The sequence below is a fragment of the Ahaetulla prasina genome, chromosome 12 (assembly GCF_028640845.1).
Source record: "Ahaetulla prasina isolate Xishuangbanna chromosome 12, ASM2864084v1, whole genome shotgun sequence".
NCBI lineage: Eukaryota > Metazoa > Chordata > Lepidosauria > Squamata > Colubridae > Ahaetulla > Ahaetulla prasina.
In genome coordinates this window covers 23,466,065-23,479,188 of record NC_080550.1, presented here as the reverse complement: position 1 = coordinate 23,479,188, position 13,124 = coordinate 23,466,065, and the positions used below count along the sequence as shown (strand labels likewise).

General features: G+C 42.2%; 1 protein-coding gene across 1 annotated transcript; it reads left to right on the top strand.

The window, feature by feature from the left end:
• The first annotated feature begins 236 nt into the window (after positions 1 to 236).
• On the top strand, positions 237 to 5,180 carry LOC131184255 (metallothionein-1). Its single transcript, XM_058155358.1, has 3 exons — positions 237 to 392; positions 1,301 to 1,366; positions 4,732 to 5,180. Exons 1-3 carry the CDS (start codon positions 362 to 364, stop codon positions 4,824 to 4,826), a joined length of 192 nt encoding a protein of 63 aa, XP_058011341.1. The 5' UTR covers positions 237 to 361; the 3' UTR covers positions 4,827 to 5,180.
• Positions 5,181 to 13,124: the final 7,944 nt, after the last annotated feature.

Below are 13,124 nucleotides of genomic sequence, written 5' to 3'. Positions count from 1 at the left end.
GCAAAGGTCCAGAGGCGCGTGGCTGGAAGGGGGAGGGTCAGGCAGAGCTTTACCTCCCCCTTTCCCCTCCCCTCCGCCCCGTCCATCCGGGTGAGGGTCTGCCTCGGGAAGCGCGGAGCCGGTGCAGGTGCATCCGTCGCCCGGGGGCCAACGCGCTCCGCTTTCCAGCCGGGCGAGGCGCGGCGGCTGCTTTTTCGGGGGCGGGCGCCGGGCGCCGTGTGCACCGGGCGGGGCAGCTTTTGCACCCGCTCCCCGCGGGGAAATAAATAGCGGCAGTGCCGGGCTCTTTGCTTCACTGGATGCGCATCTTCGCCCTGAGCCTCTTTGCATCAACCGGAGCCCCGAGACTCAAAGCGCCTACATGGATTCCGAAGACTGCTCGTGCTCCAGCGGTGCGACGTCCCTTCTGCCCTTGCTTGGAGAGAATAGGGGGAGAGAGAGAAAGAGAAAGAGAAAGAAAGAGGAATGAAGAAAGAAAGAGAGAGTAGAGAGAAAGAAAGAGGGAGAGAGAGAAAGGGAAGGAGGGAGGGAGAGAGAGACAAACAGAGAAAGAAAGAAAGAAAGAGGAATAAAGAGAAAGAAGGAGAGAGTAGAGAGAAAGAAGGAGGGAGAGGGAGAAAGAGAAACAGAGAAACAGAGAGAAACAGAGAGAAAGAAAAAGGAATAAAGAGAGAAAAAAAGAGGAAAGAGAGGAAGAGAAAAAGAAAGAGACAGAAAGAGAGAGGGAATGAGAAAGGGAAAAAAGAGAAAAAGAGAGAAACAGAAAGAGAGATAGAGAGAGACAGAGAGAGAATGAGCATGAGAGAGAAGAGAGACAGGAGAAAAAGAGAGAAAAAACAGAGAGAAGAAAGAGAGAAAGAGAAAAAGAGAAGGAGAGAGAAAGAGAGATTGACCCAGGGCTTTTGGGGGCCACCTCTCCCTCCTTGCAGGTTCTGCTTTCGTTCCCAGGGCTGCAAGATGCATGTCGATGAGAGAACTCTGTGGCTGTTAGTTTTCCTGAGTGCTCTCAGCCAAGGGACCCACCAAGAAAATCCCTTCACTGCTTCCTGGCTCTCTTTTCAGACTTTGAGGCAGTGTAGCCCAGGGCGAGCTAGGGGGTTGTGAAGAAGCTGCCACCTGGCATCCTTGCTTGGGTGAAAATGAGGTTCCCCCCCCTCCCCGCTATTTCTTCTTGGGTTGACTTGGAGGGATTGCTTGCCAAGGCTGGAAAGCATTGGAGTCCTTGCCGGTTTGTGTTGAAAGTGATCTTTGGTCTTGTTTGTGCTCCAAAGGTGATTGTGTGTCTTACTTTTTCTTGCAGGTGGCGTGTGTTCCTGCGGCAACAACTGTCAGTGTAAAAATTGCAAATGCAAATCCTGCAGGAAAAGTGAGTACTGTGATTCGCTTCCTAAATGTTTCCTCTTCTTTCAAGTTGTGGTTCTGTGTTTCTTACGAAGTGTGCAGGTTGCAATGGTACAACATCCTTGCCAGGATAGGCCCACTCGCCATCATTTATTCAGTTCACCCAATTTGCGTTGTGTGGGGCATCAGACAACCTACAGACTATCAAAGATGGGTCTGATCATTTCATCTATGGAGAGTCTCAATCATCCAGTTTCATGGTTGTCCCAAAGGTGTTTTTTTCCAAAAGGCAGATGGAGTGACTTGTGTTTTTCCGCTGAAAATGTTTCGCTTCTCATCCGGGAAGCTTCTTCAGTTTTAACCAACTAGTCTAGTGAGAAATGAATCAAAACTGTAGAAGCTTCTTAGATGAGAAGTGAAATGTTTTCAAGGGAAAAAAGCAAGAAAGTCCAGTTGCCTTTTGGAAAAAGCACTTTTGATTGTTTCATTCCTTGTATAAGACTTTTTGCCTTACTTACGTTCCAAAGTTGTCTCAGTCAAACCCCCAAATTCCCAACAACCTGTTACTTTAAAAAAAAAAAGACAAACTGTCAACTTTTTATTGCTGGTTATTAAATTATGCTGCTTAATTTAATTGCTGAATTAAACTGTTTTGGAGAGCGCATGATGGGATGAATCATAAATTAACCCAATGGAGTATGTGGTCTGTAGTGCTAAATATTTAACGAAAGTTAATGCCAGACTTAGCAAGTGGCACAAATGTGGGGACTGTTTTCTTCCTGATTAAATGTCCTTTGAACGGACAGGCTCCAATACATCATGGCTGGAGAATGGCTGGCTTGGGGAATTCTGGGAGTTGAAGTCCACAAGTCTTAACATTGTCAGATTTGTGGACTCTGGTCTATATAGTAGAGATAAAATTTCCCCAGGACTGGCACAAAAAATGGTTAGTAAGCATGCTCTTCCGAATTCAAAATATTTGCTGCCAAAATTACAGGCTGATTTATGACCGCTTTGTGACAGCAGCATTTGCTTAATGACCACTGCAAAAAAAGAAAATAAAACTGGATCAGTCACATGGGTGACCTGATTTATGGACCTCATGAGTTACAACTGTCATGGGCAGGCTTCATTATGGTCATAACTCGAAGACTATCTGTAATGAAGGCAGTACATTTCTGAGAGCCAGGGTGTGATTAAGCTAGAAACCAGAAGACTGTGAGTTCTAGTCTCACCTTGGGCCAGTCACTTTCTCTCAGCCCTAGGAAGCAGGCAATGGCAAACCACTCGCCAAGAAAACTCCAGGGACTTCTCCATGTCAAGAATACACTCTGCTTTGGGGACACCCTCCAAGAAACACCATTGCTGTAAGAAAGGGTAGAGAACATGATGTGGAAGGATTAAGAAGGAATGTGATACAGTTTCAATAATTAAGATTATGCTGTGCTTTGGATCCAGTTCTAAAAGGGGGGATTAGAGAGCACAGCCCAAGCAGATGAAATACCTGCCTTCAACCTTTTAAGACTTCTTTTGAAGATTTGCAAACAGGTGCTCTGTTCATGCTCCGAAACACCTTTAGGCAGCTTCATTCAAAGTGTCATTCAGCCCTAGTAATTCCAATTACTCTATAAGCCTGCAGCTAAACCGTGGTTGCTCAAAGTCAATGCAGAGATAATTATGTACAACTTAATTTCTGTGGTGAGGCTGTGCTCAGGATAGAACTAAAGCCTCGCAGATCCAACACATCATAAAGCCATGAGTGTTAGATCTGGACTTGACTTAGTGAAGTTAACAAGGGCTAGTTCAGCACATGATGGGGAACAGAATTGTCAATCGGTGTGGTACAACACAACTTCACATGATCCAATATTTTATTTAAACTTGGTTTGAGTAAACCACAAAAGATTTGACCCTGGTAAGATACCAGCCTGTACACCAAGTCTTAGCTTGAAGTAAGGTCCACCCACTGGACTCTGTAGTGCATGCCAGTGGTCATAATTTAAAAGCAGATGGGGTTAGATGCCAGTAGGATGATATTTTCAGGTTGGTTAAGGGATAAAACAACGTAGAACAGTTTTGCAAACATTAAGAGACACTTTTTATTCCATAAAGCCCTATTTATTATTTATTTATTTGTATTTTTTCACTCATTCTGGGACCTGTGAAAGCTTCGTGTTGGAGGTTTATCTTTGGTCTATGGAATGTGATTTTTGGACCCCTGGCATGTCTTTTTTTTTTACTAACCATGATGTCCAGGTTCACAGCCCATTAAACTTAATACGTACAATATTGGTTCAAACATCATATTGTTCAGGTTTAATGTCTGTGAATCCAGAGTCTCTACCTCTTCATTCAGATTACCTTTTTCCACTTGAGCTGGGATAGGATGTTGATACTTTCCTTTTCTTTTTCTTCAAAGTTATATTAAATTTCAAAAAAGTATTAAATACTTTTAAGAAAAAAAGAATGAAAAAGAAAGAAAATGCTATAGAGTTAAATCTTAGAGCTTAAAAGCTGTAGAAAAAGATAACATTTGACTTTCTTTGATACAGATAAAAATCTAAAACTCAATAACCCTTTGAACTAGAATAAACCACAACAAACAATACTTCTATCACCAGGAACAAATCTAATAATCAAAAAGCAAGGTTAAAATTGCATTTCAGTGTCAAACAGACAGACAGATAGATAGATAGATAGCTATAGCTATAGCTATAGCTATAGCTATAGCTATAGATATAGGTATAGATATAGATATAGATATAGACATAGATATCTATCTCAAAGCAGTAAATGTTGTTATCTCCAACAATTCCATTTAACCATTCATTCTCCCCTTGTGGGCATATGGTGAAAAATATGTCTAGTCTAACAAAGAGAAGAACTGTGTTAGCAATCTTCCAATATATGGGGGGCTGTCCCAAAGAAGAGGGAGTCAACCTATTCTCCAAAGCACCTGAGGGCAGGACAAGATATAACAGGTGGAAGATCATTAAAGAGAGATTGAACCTGGAAATGAGAAATTTCTTCATAGTGAGAACAATTAACCAGCAGAACAAACAGCTTGCCTTCAGAAGTTGTGGATGCTCCATCATTGGAAGTTTTCAAGGAGAGATTTGTCCAGAATCCTGGTATAGGATCTCTTGCTTGAGTAAGAGGTTGGTCTAGAAGACTTCCAAGGTCCCTTGCAACCCTATTATTCTATGTTCTCCATCCCTGGGAGAAGCCTCACTGCGGTTGTCATATATAAGAACAAAACTCCATTTTGTTTTTCGATCTGTTTGTCCATCAAAACTCAGAGGGAAAGGCCTCTGAATTCAATTGAACGTTCGGTTTAAGTATTCTCTGTGTTGAAGGTTGAGGTTGATGTTTTTTCCATTCTCTTTTCAGGCTGCTGTTCCTGTTGCCCAGTGGGCTGTGCCAAGTGTGCCCAGGGCTGTATTTGCAAAGGCCCCCCTTCCACTAAATGCAGCTGCTGCAAGTAAAGAGAAGCTGGCTTCGGCAGTCTTGAAATCTGTATATTTGCCCGCAGAAATGTAATGTTCATGTCCGGTTATATTTTTGCTATTGCGCGCTCTCACCATTAGTTATGAACGAAAATGATGCTGACGGTAATAATGCCACATATGTATATAAGAAATGTTTGCGGTGTTTTGGCATTTGCCTTTGCCAAAAGACCAGCAGGAGGTATTGATAGGCGCGAGATGCTGTGCTCCAGTTAGGAATCTGCTCTTAAATGAAGTTCTATTACCGCTCTATTTCAGTTATCAGAATTTTTGGCAACCAATTGCAAAGTACTAACTCCCGTTTAAAAATAAAATGATTTTAAACACCTAAAATGTGTCCACTGGCTTTATTCCTAGTCAGCAATGCTGTGAATTGGTAGATATGGTATCTTCCAACCCTATCATTCTGTGTTCTAGATTAGCTGCCTTCATGGATAAAAATACTGCATGGGGATGCATTGGAAGAGTTGTTACCAAAGATGTAACACTAATAATTTCCAAACTGTAGTTCAGGATTATGGAGAAGTTAGGCAGTTCTTACCTCTCCTTTTTTCTTCATGTTGTTGTTCAATTGCTAAGTCATATCCGGCTCTTCGTGATCCCACGGACCATCGCACGCCAGGCCATTCTCTCCTCCACTGCCTCCCAGAGTTTGCCCAAAATCGTTCCTTCTGTCGATGACACTATCTAACCATCTCATCCTCTGCTGTCCTTTACTCCTTTTGCCTTCCATCTTTCCCAACATCAGGGTTTTTTCCAAGGAGACTTCCCTTCTCATTTGATGGCCAAAGTATTTGATCTTTAGCTTCAGGATCTGTCTTTCCAAAGTCAGGGTTGATTTTCTTTAGAATTCACTGATTTGATCTCCTTGCAGTCCAAGGGACTTGCAAGAATCTTCTCCATCATCACAATTTGAAAGCATCAATTTTTGAGTGCTTAGCCTTCCTTGTGGTCCAACTCTCACTCATACATTATTACTTGGAAAACCACAGCTTTGCCTGTATGGAATTTGTTGGCAGGGTGGTGTGTCTGCTTTTTAATATGCTACCTAGGCGCTTCTCCTTGATAGCCATCAAGGGGGAACTGTAATGGTGGTAGAATGAAGACTGAATTCTCCGGAGGGAGGGGCTGCATTCCGGAGGTGCCAGTTTAGATAGTTTGTGTGAGAGAAAGAGGATGAAGATGGTTCCTTCTCAAGAATTCCCAGACTATACATTTTATGGTGCAAGAAGCTGTTTCAATTTGACAAGATTTTTAGCCATAGGTGGGGAACCATAAAGGAAACATGAGAAACTTAAGTGTGTCTGTCTCACTTTTGGAGCAGCAAAGCAATATTTATTCAATGTTTTGATCCACCTCCCTACGGACCCTGTTTTTACATCAGGGATGTCCATTAAAAACCAACATTACCAGATGATCAAATACAGCGGACTAAGTCTGTCTGTTATTAACACAGCTGCTTGCAATTACTGCAAGTTCAAGTCCCACCAGGCCCAAGGTTGACTCAGCCTTCCATCCTTTATTAGGTAGGTAAAATGAGGACCCAGATTGTTGGGGGCAATTAAGTTGACTTTGTATATAATATACAAATGGATGAAGACTATTGCTTAACACATTGTAAGCCACCCTGAGTCTTCAGAGAAGGGCGGGATATAAATTCAAATAAAAAACAAAAAAACAACAACAGTGAATGGGTTCTAAGATACCTCTTGAAGCCTGGAACTTATCTTAGTCCTCTCCCTTAAGCAGGCTGCCCTTCTAAATTCCATATTTGGTCTCCTAAAAATGCCTGTGAGTAATATGTGGGCCCAGAGGTTTACATGAGAAAAGGTGTGAGAAGACTCCATTTTAGTTTCCAACGTGGCCATTTCCCTAAAAAAAAAAAAAATTTTTTCTACAGACGACACAAAGCCTGAAAATTCAATTCTGAATTTTCAAGCAAACGTGCTGCCTTTTCAGTTAGACCAACCAGGTCTAACTGGGATGATGCTGACGTGGCCTACTTTGAGTATCTTGTGAGGTAAAAAGTTAAGAAAGAAGGCCACCTACTACTATGATGCTGGATTTCCGAGTTTATCTTTGCATAATTTGAGAGCCAGTTTGGTGTAGCGGTTAAGGCACTAGTCTGCAAAGTAGGATACGGTGAGTTCTAATCCTCCCGTAGGCATGAAACCAGATGAATGATTATGGGCAAGTCACTCCCACTCCGACTTAAGAAGAAGACAACCGGGACCAACCACTTCCAGAAATCTTGGCATACAAACCAGTCCAGGCAGTCACCAGAGTCAAGATTGATTTGACAGACAAAAAACATTTAAAAACTAAAAACTAACTTGTTGTACAACTTTAGCTAATTCCTTAACGTGATCGTGCACTCTAATTAAAAATTAAATACACTGGTTGCCCACTACTAGAGTACAATATTATTTATTTGCTGGCTGCAGAATGCTAGGCGTTAAAGTCCACAATCCTTAAAAGTGGCTAAAGTAAGCCACGTTTTGACTTGGCAGCCCAGATGGGTGGCCGGCGAGAGATTTCTCCCTGACGCTTTTCACCTTTTCCTGGCATTCTGTAGAGGGAAATTTGTTGAATTAGGACTCTTGCCCACCTGGGGGAAAATTCTGATCTGTGATCCAAGAAATATCTGGCTCAGTTTGAGGTTCTTTTCAGGTGAAGGTTTATGATGGAAGGATCCCGCCAACCTTTTTTTTTTCTGATACACACAAAAATAGAGAAGTGGTAGAAAAACACTGTATGGAAGGTTGAGACATAGGGAGAATCCCAAATCTACTCTTCTGCAGAGCAAAACCAGCTGAGCTGAATGCTGTTACAAAATAGTCCTCAATTTACAATCTTTTGTTTAGTGAGCGTTTGAAGTTGCAACGGTACTGAAACGTGTGCCATATGATCGTTTTTTCACACGCATGACCACGGCAATATCCCCATGGTCATGTGATCAAAATTTAAATGGTTGGCAACTGGCTCATATTTATGACTGTTGCTGTGTTGCTGGGTCACGTGATCCCCTTTTGCGACCTTTTGCGTGATCCCCCTTTGCGACCTTTTGCGTGATCCCCTTTTGCGACCTTTCACGTGATCCCCTTTTGCGACCTTCTGACAAGCAAAGCCATTGAGGAAGGCAGATTCACTTAACTGTGTTACTAACTTAACCAAAGTCGTTCACTTATCTGTGGCAAGAAAGGTAGTAAGATAGTGTAAAACTCACTTAACAACTGTCTTGCTTAGTAATGGAAATTTGGGGTTCAATTATGGACATAAATCCAGGTGTCAGGGTTCCAACGGATGCCCTAATTAAATCATGACCCTTTCCCCCCAGGGTGTGTCATCAATCACATTCACCAACAGAGCGATTTTGTAGGTTGTAGAGACCATTCCCCTCCACCTGCTGTAGGTAACCCTGGGATACAGCCTTGAGAGAGAGAAGTTTGGAATGTGCATCTGTCTTTGGCTGCCGTGCCGTTTTGTCGGTTTCCCATCCCCCCTTGCTTATGGCAACTCGAGAGCAGGCCAGGAATGCTTGCGAGTTGACACCAGGACTACCTGCAGGTGCCTTTTCAACTCAGCTGTATGTTTTTGTCAACACAAACTGTTGGAACCACCGACAGAAGATTCAATTTTTTTTCTCTAAACTCCTTTGTCAAACCCTGATGTCCGGGCTTTGCCATGACGGGGCGGGACAGAGCGGCACTGGTGGCTAGGCTAATGCATGACTGACGATGGGGCGAGGCCAGCCATGGAAATCTCGTACCTCTGAGATTCTTTCTTATTCCTGAGTCATGTACAGTTCCTGTACTTCAAGGTGGTTTTTCTTTTCTTTTTTTAAGATCAGTCCTCCTCCCCCTTTTAATTTTGCACATGGGGTTTCAGCAGGTTCTGCCCAGTTCTGGAGAACCGGCAGCACAAATTTTGAGTAGTTCGAAAAACCAGTAGTAAAAATTCTGACTGGCCCCGCCCCCATCTCTGCCTCCCAAATCCTGTCCCAGAAAATGGGGATTTTGCAGTAACCCTCCCCAGGATTGGGGAGGGCATGGAGATTTTACAGTATCCTTCCCCTGCCATGTCCACTAAGCCATGCCCACCAAGCCATACCACGCCCACCAAGCCACACCCACAGAACCGCTAGTAAAATTTTTTGAAACCCACCATTGATCAGGGGACCTAAAGTCATCTTGGAGATTTGAGGAATTTGGTCAGCAGAAGAAAAAGACAGAATGAGTTTACATTTGGAATCAATGCAAATTCTGTATGCAGGAATAGAATAGAATAGAATAGAATAGAATAGAATAGAATAGAATAGAATAGAATAGAATAGAATAGAATAGAATAGAATAGAATAGAATAGAATAGGAATAAGGAGTACAAGTAGGAGTAGAGAAAGAAAAGAGAGCAGAGAAAGAGTAGAGGCAGTAAAGAATAGAGAGAGAAGAGAAAGACTAGAGAGAAGAGAAAAGAGAGAGAAATGAATAGAGAGAGAAGAGAAAGAAGAGAGAAGAGAAGAGAGAGAGAAGAGAAAGAATAGAGAGAGAAGAGAAAGAATGGAGAGAGAAAAGAATAGAGAGAGGAGAGGAGAGAAGAACAGAATAGAACAGAACAGATGATTGGTCAAATGAGATTGGATGCACAAGGAGTTTGTCTCTGATGCATAAGCTCTCAGTGTACATACAAACAAGTGTTAAGTCATAGATCATAAATCATACCGTAGTTACAATCAATCATAAGATACAAGTGATAAATCATAACATACCAATAAAAGAAGATACTAGGAAAGATGAGAAAGGATGAAAAATGAGAAGATGAGAAAGATGAAAAGATGAAGATAATAGCAATACAGCCTACTACATGGGTAAATATCTTTAGGCCCAAAATAGTGCTGTCTTAGGTGATTTGTTTGGTTTTTCATTCATTCCACAGCTACCCTATTTTCCTCCTCCCTCCCTTTCTTGTTTGCCAAGAAGAGTGAACTTTCAAGTTAGAATCTCATCTTTATAGAGCAGATAAACCAGTAAGGTGGCTGGTGGGCCTTTCCTGATAAGATAACTAGTCCTTGTTCTTGCCTTCTGGAGCAAATTTTGAATTGATGGCAAGACCTTTCTGTAGCTTCTGGAGAAGTGCATGCCACAAATGCTAGCTAACCATAATTATCCAATCTAATTCCTAGTAGTTAACGTGCAAATAGTTCCCGCCCCCCAAGGCCACAGGTTTATGTTGTATGTTGTTTGATGCTGCCAAAGATCTTCACGCTCATTCCTGATGCAGCAAAAGCTTCACTAAACAAGGTCAGCCTTGATTTCAGGACAAAATGTCCACATTTAACAGCCAACCTCTTTCCTCTGCAAGCTGTGGCGCAACTGTACCCAAAAGCAAAACCCAAACTCTTTCTAAAATGTGATTTATCATCCTTGTCACAACATGGAAAGTATTCAGGACACACAAGGTGGGAGTGGGACTCAAGGTGGTGGCTCGAATTGTGTGACTGGAGCCCCACCCCCTTTTAATCTGCATAAAGGGGGTGGGGCTTCAGTCACATGGCTGTGAATGCCATCTTGGTTTTTTTGACTCTTTCCAGACCTAGTTTTCTCTATTTACTTTAATTTCTAAGATTGGAGCTTCATATTCATACAGTAGACCTTCCATAGTCATTAGATTGTTTACGACTTTACGATTGTTGGACTTCAACTCTCAGAATTCCTCAGCCAGCCTTTTCTGTGGACTTCATGCTGGCGGGGGAATTCTGCGAGTTGAAGTCCGCAAGTCTTAAAGTTGCCAATGCTGGAGACCCTTGGACTAAACCACAGTCTGGCGGGTTGGTTGTAGGTTTTATTGTGTGGTATGAAGTTCAATTTCCTCAAACTGTTGCTTTCCATGCACATACTGAACTACAATCCCCATCAGCTCCAGGACATCTGAGGTGGATTGCTCCTCTGGACAGAGATGGGAAATGTTTTTTTTACTGATTGGTATGTGGCTAAAATGTTTTTGGAATATGAGTACCATTTTAAAGATGCCTGGGAAGCATTTTTTTCTGAATTATTAATTACAACTAAACTAGTTCTGCCTAGAGATCAGTCAAGGATCCTTTGTCACACTGCATCTTGTCATTTTATATGGACACCATATAAAGATATCCAGAGGTGGGAGTCACATTCTGTAGCAACCAGTTCACCCAGCACTGGAAATGTGAGCGCACGCACGCTTCGCTCACGCCATCTGCACATGTGCGGCATCACAAAACACGGCAATTCATTCATGCGCGCCATCTAAACATGCATACAATGTCAAACAACACGGCAATTTGTTCACGCGTGACATCCATGCATAGGTGCGGCATCAAAAACACAGCAATACAGAATGGGATTCCGCCTGGGTGGGCCCACCTGCAGGTCGGCACTACCAGTTCACCTGAACCAGTCTGAACTGGCTGAATAGTCCCTCTGAAGGTATCTCCGATGAGCTGAATTTACTTCCACAAAAAGATTCCAAGATGGCGGGGCAAATCAGAAGACATTTTGGGTACCTGCTCTGGCCCTTCTTTTCCTCACTATATAGTGGAACTCCGTCGCCTTCGACAAGACCTAAGTTTAACTCACAGAATCATCTATTGTAATGTCCTTCCTGTCAAAGACTACTTCAGCTTTAATTGCAATAATACAAGGGCAACCAATAGATTTAAACTTAATGTAAACCGCTTTAATCTAGATTGCAGAAAATATGACTTCTGCAACAGAATCATCAGTGCTTGGAATACTTTACCTGACTCTGTGGTCTCTTCCCATAATCCTAAAAGCTTTAACCAAAAACTTTCTACTATTGACCTCACCCCATTCCTAAGAGGACCATAAGGGGCGTGCATAAGCGCACAAACGTGCCTACCGTTCCTGTCCTATTGTTTTTCTTTTCTTTTTCCTATATATGTTTATATGTGTATATACTATATAATCTTTTTGTATGAAGTTGTGACAAAATAAATAAATAAATAAATAAATAAATAAATATAGGAAGTCCTTGACATGCAACCACAGTTGGGTCCAGAATTTCCATTGCTAACCAAGGTGGTGGTGAAGTCAGTTGTGCCCAAGTTTATGACTTTTTGTGCCATGGTTGTTAAGTGAATCACTGCAGTTATTAAGTCAATCGCACGGCCATTAAGCAAACCCAACTTCCCACATTGACTTTGCTTGTTGGAAGCTGGCTGGGAAATTCATGAATAGTGCACCCATGACTCAGGATATTGCAACCGTTGTAAATACATGTCAGATGTCAAGCACCCAAATTTTGATCGTGTGACCCAGGAGCTGCCGCAACAGTCACCTTGTATCTTCAAACACTCACTAAACAAATGTTTGTAAGCCAAGAACACTTATACAACACAAGAGATGAATGACTAGCAGTTGTATACATGATTGGTTAGCTGTATTTTATTGGCTTAGCAGGTTGTGAAAACCCAGCCTGCTTTCACTAATTATTGCCCAAACCCAGAAAGGGGGTAACTCAGCAACCAAGTTAAGAGAGCTGTGCAAACACAGCCCAACCGCAAGGTTTGAATAGTGCTTTAGCTGTTGGTGTTGTAATTTTGAATGCCCTACGAAATGGTGTGATTTCTTCTACACAAACAACTCAGGGATTTTGCAGGGAAGAAGGATGCTTAAATTAAACGATTAAAAACCAGGAGTATCCAGTCTGGAAATTAAAGCAATATTCCACTTGAAGTTCAGGAAGGCCATAATAAACATGCTCTGTCTGCTGCCGTCATTGTTTGCTTAAACTTCTACTAACTAGAGCTTTATTTGCTGACTCACTCTTGACTCAGCACCAAACCACATGGCCCTTTTGCGCACTGCACTCTGCACACCATTTTTGGAAGGAGGGGGGGAATTGTTTGTATTGTCATGTGCAAAAGGAGGCGGGCTTAACAGCTGCACACCGCACTAGTGGTTGCAGCAACCAAGTCTGAATGAGAAGAGGGAAGTTTGCACACTGTTGTCCATCTGATAGTTTGACCAGGGGAGATGGAAAAGGCTTCACTGTGTTTTGGGCCAGCAAGATGGGGGTGTCAGTTGTCTGCCACCAAACCAAATCAATCAATCAATTCATCACAAGAGTCTTAATTCATCGCAAAACACTAAGCTAATTAAATTGACCCTTTCAACAACTCTGTTATTCTCTTTCTTAGCAACAAGCTTCAGGCCTAATTCCTCAAAATTAATCAGATTCCAACTTTTTGGAATATGAGATACCTTGGAATATGGGTTAGGAAAA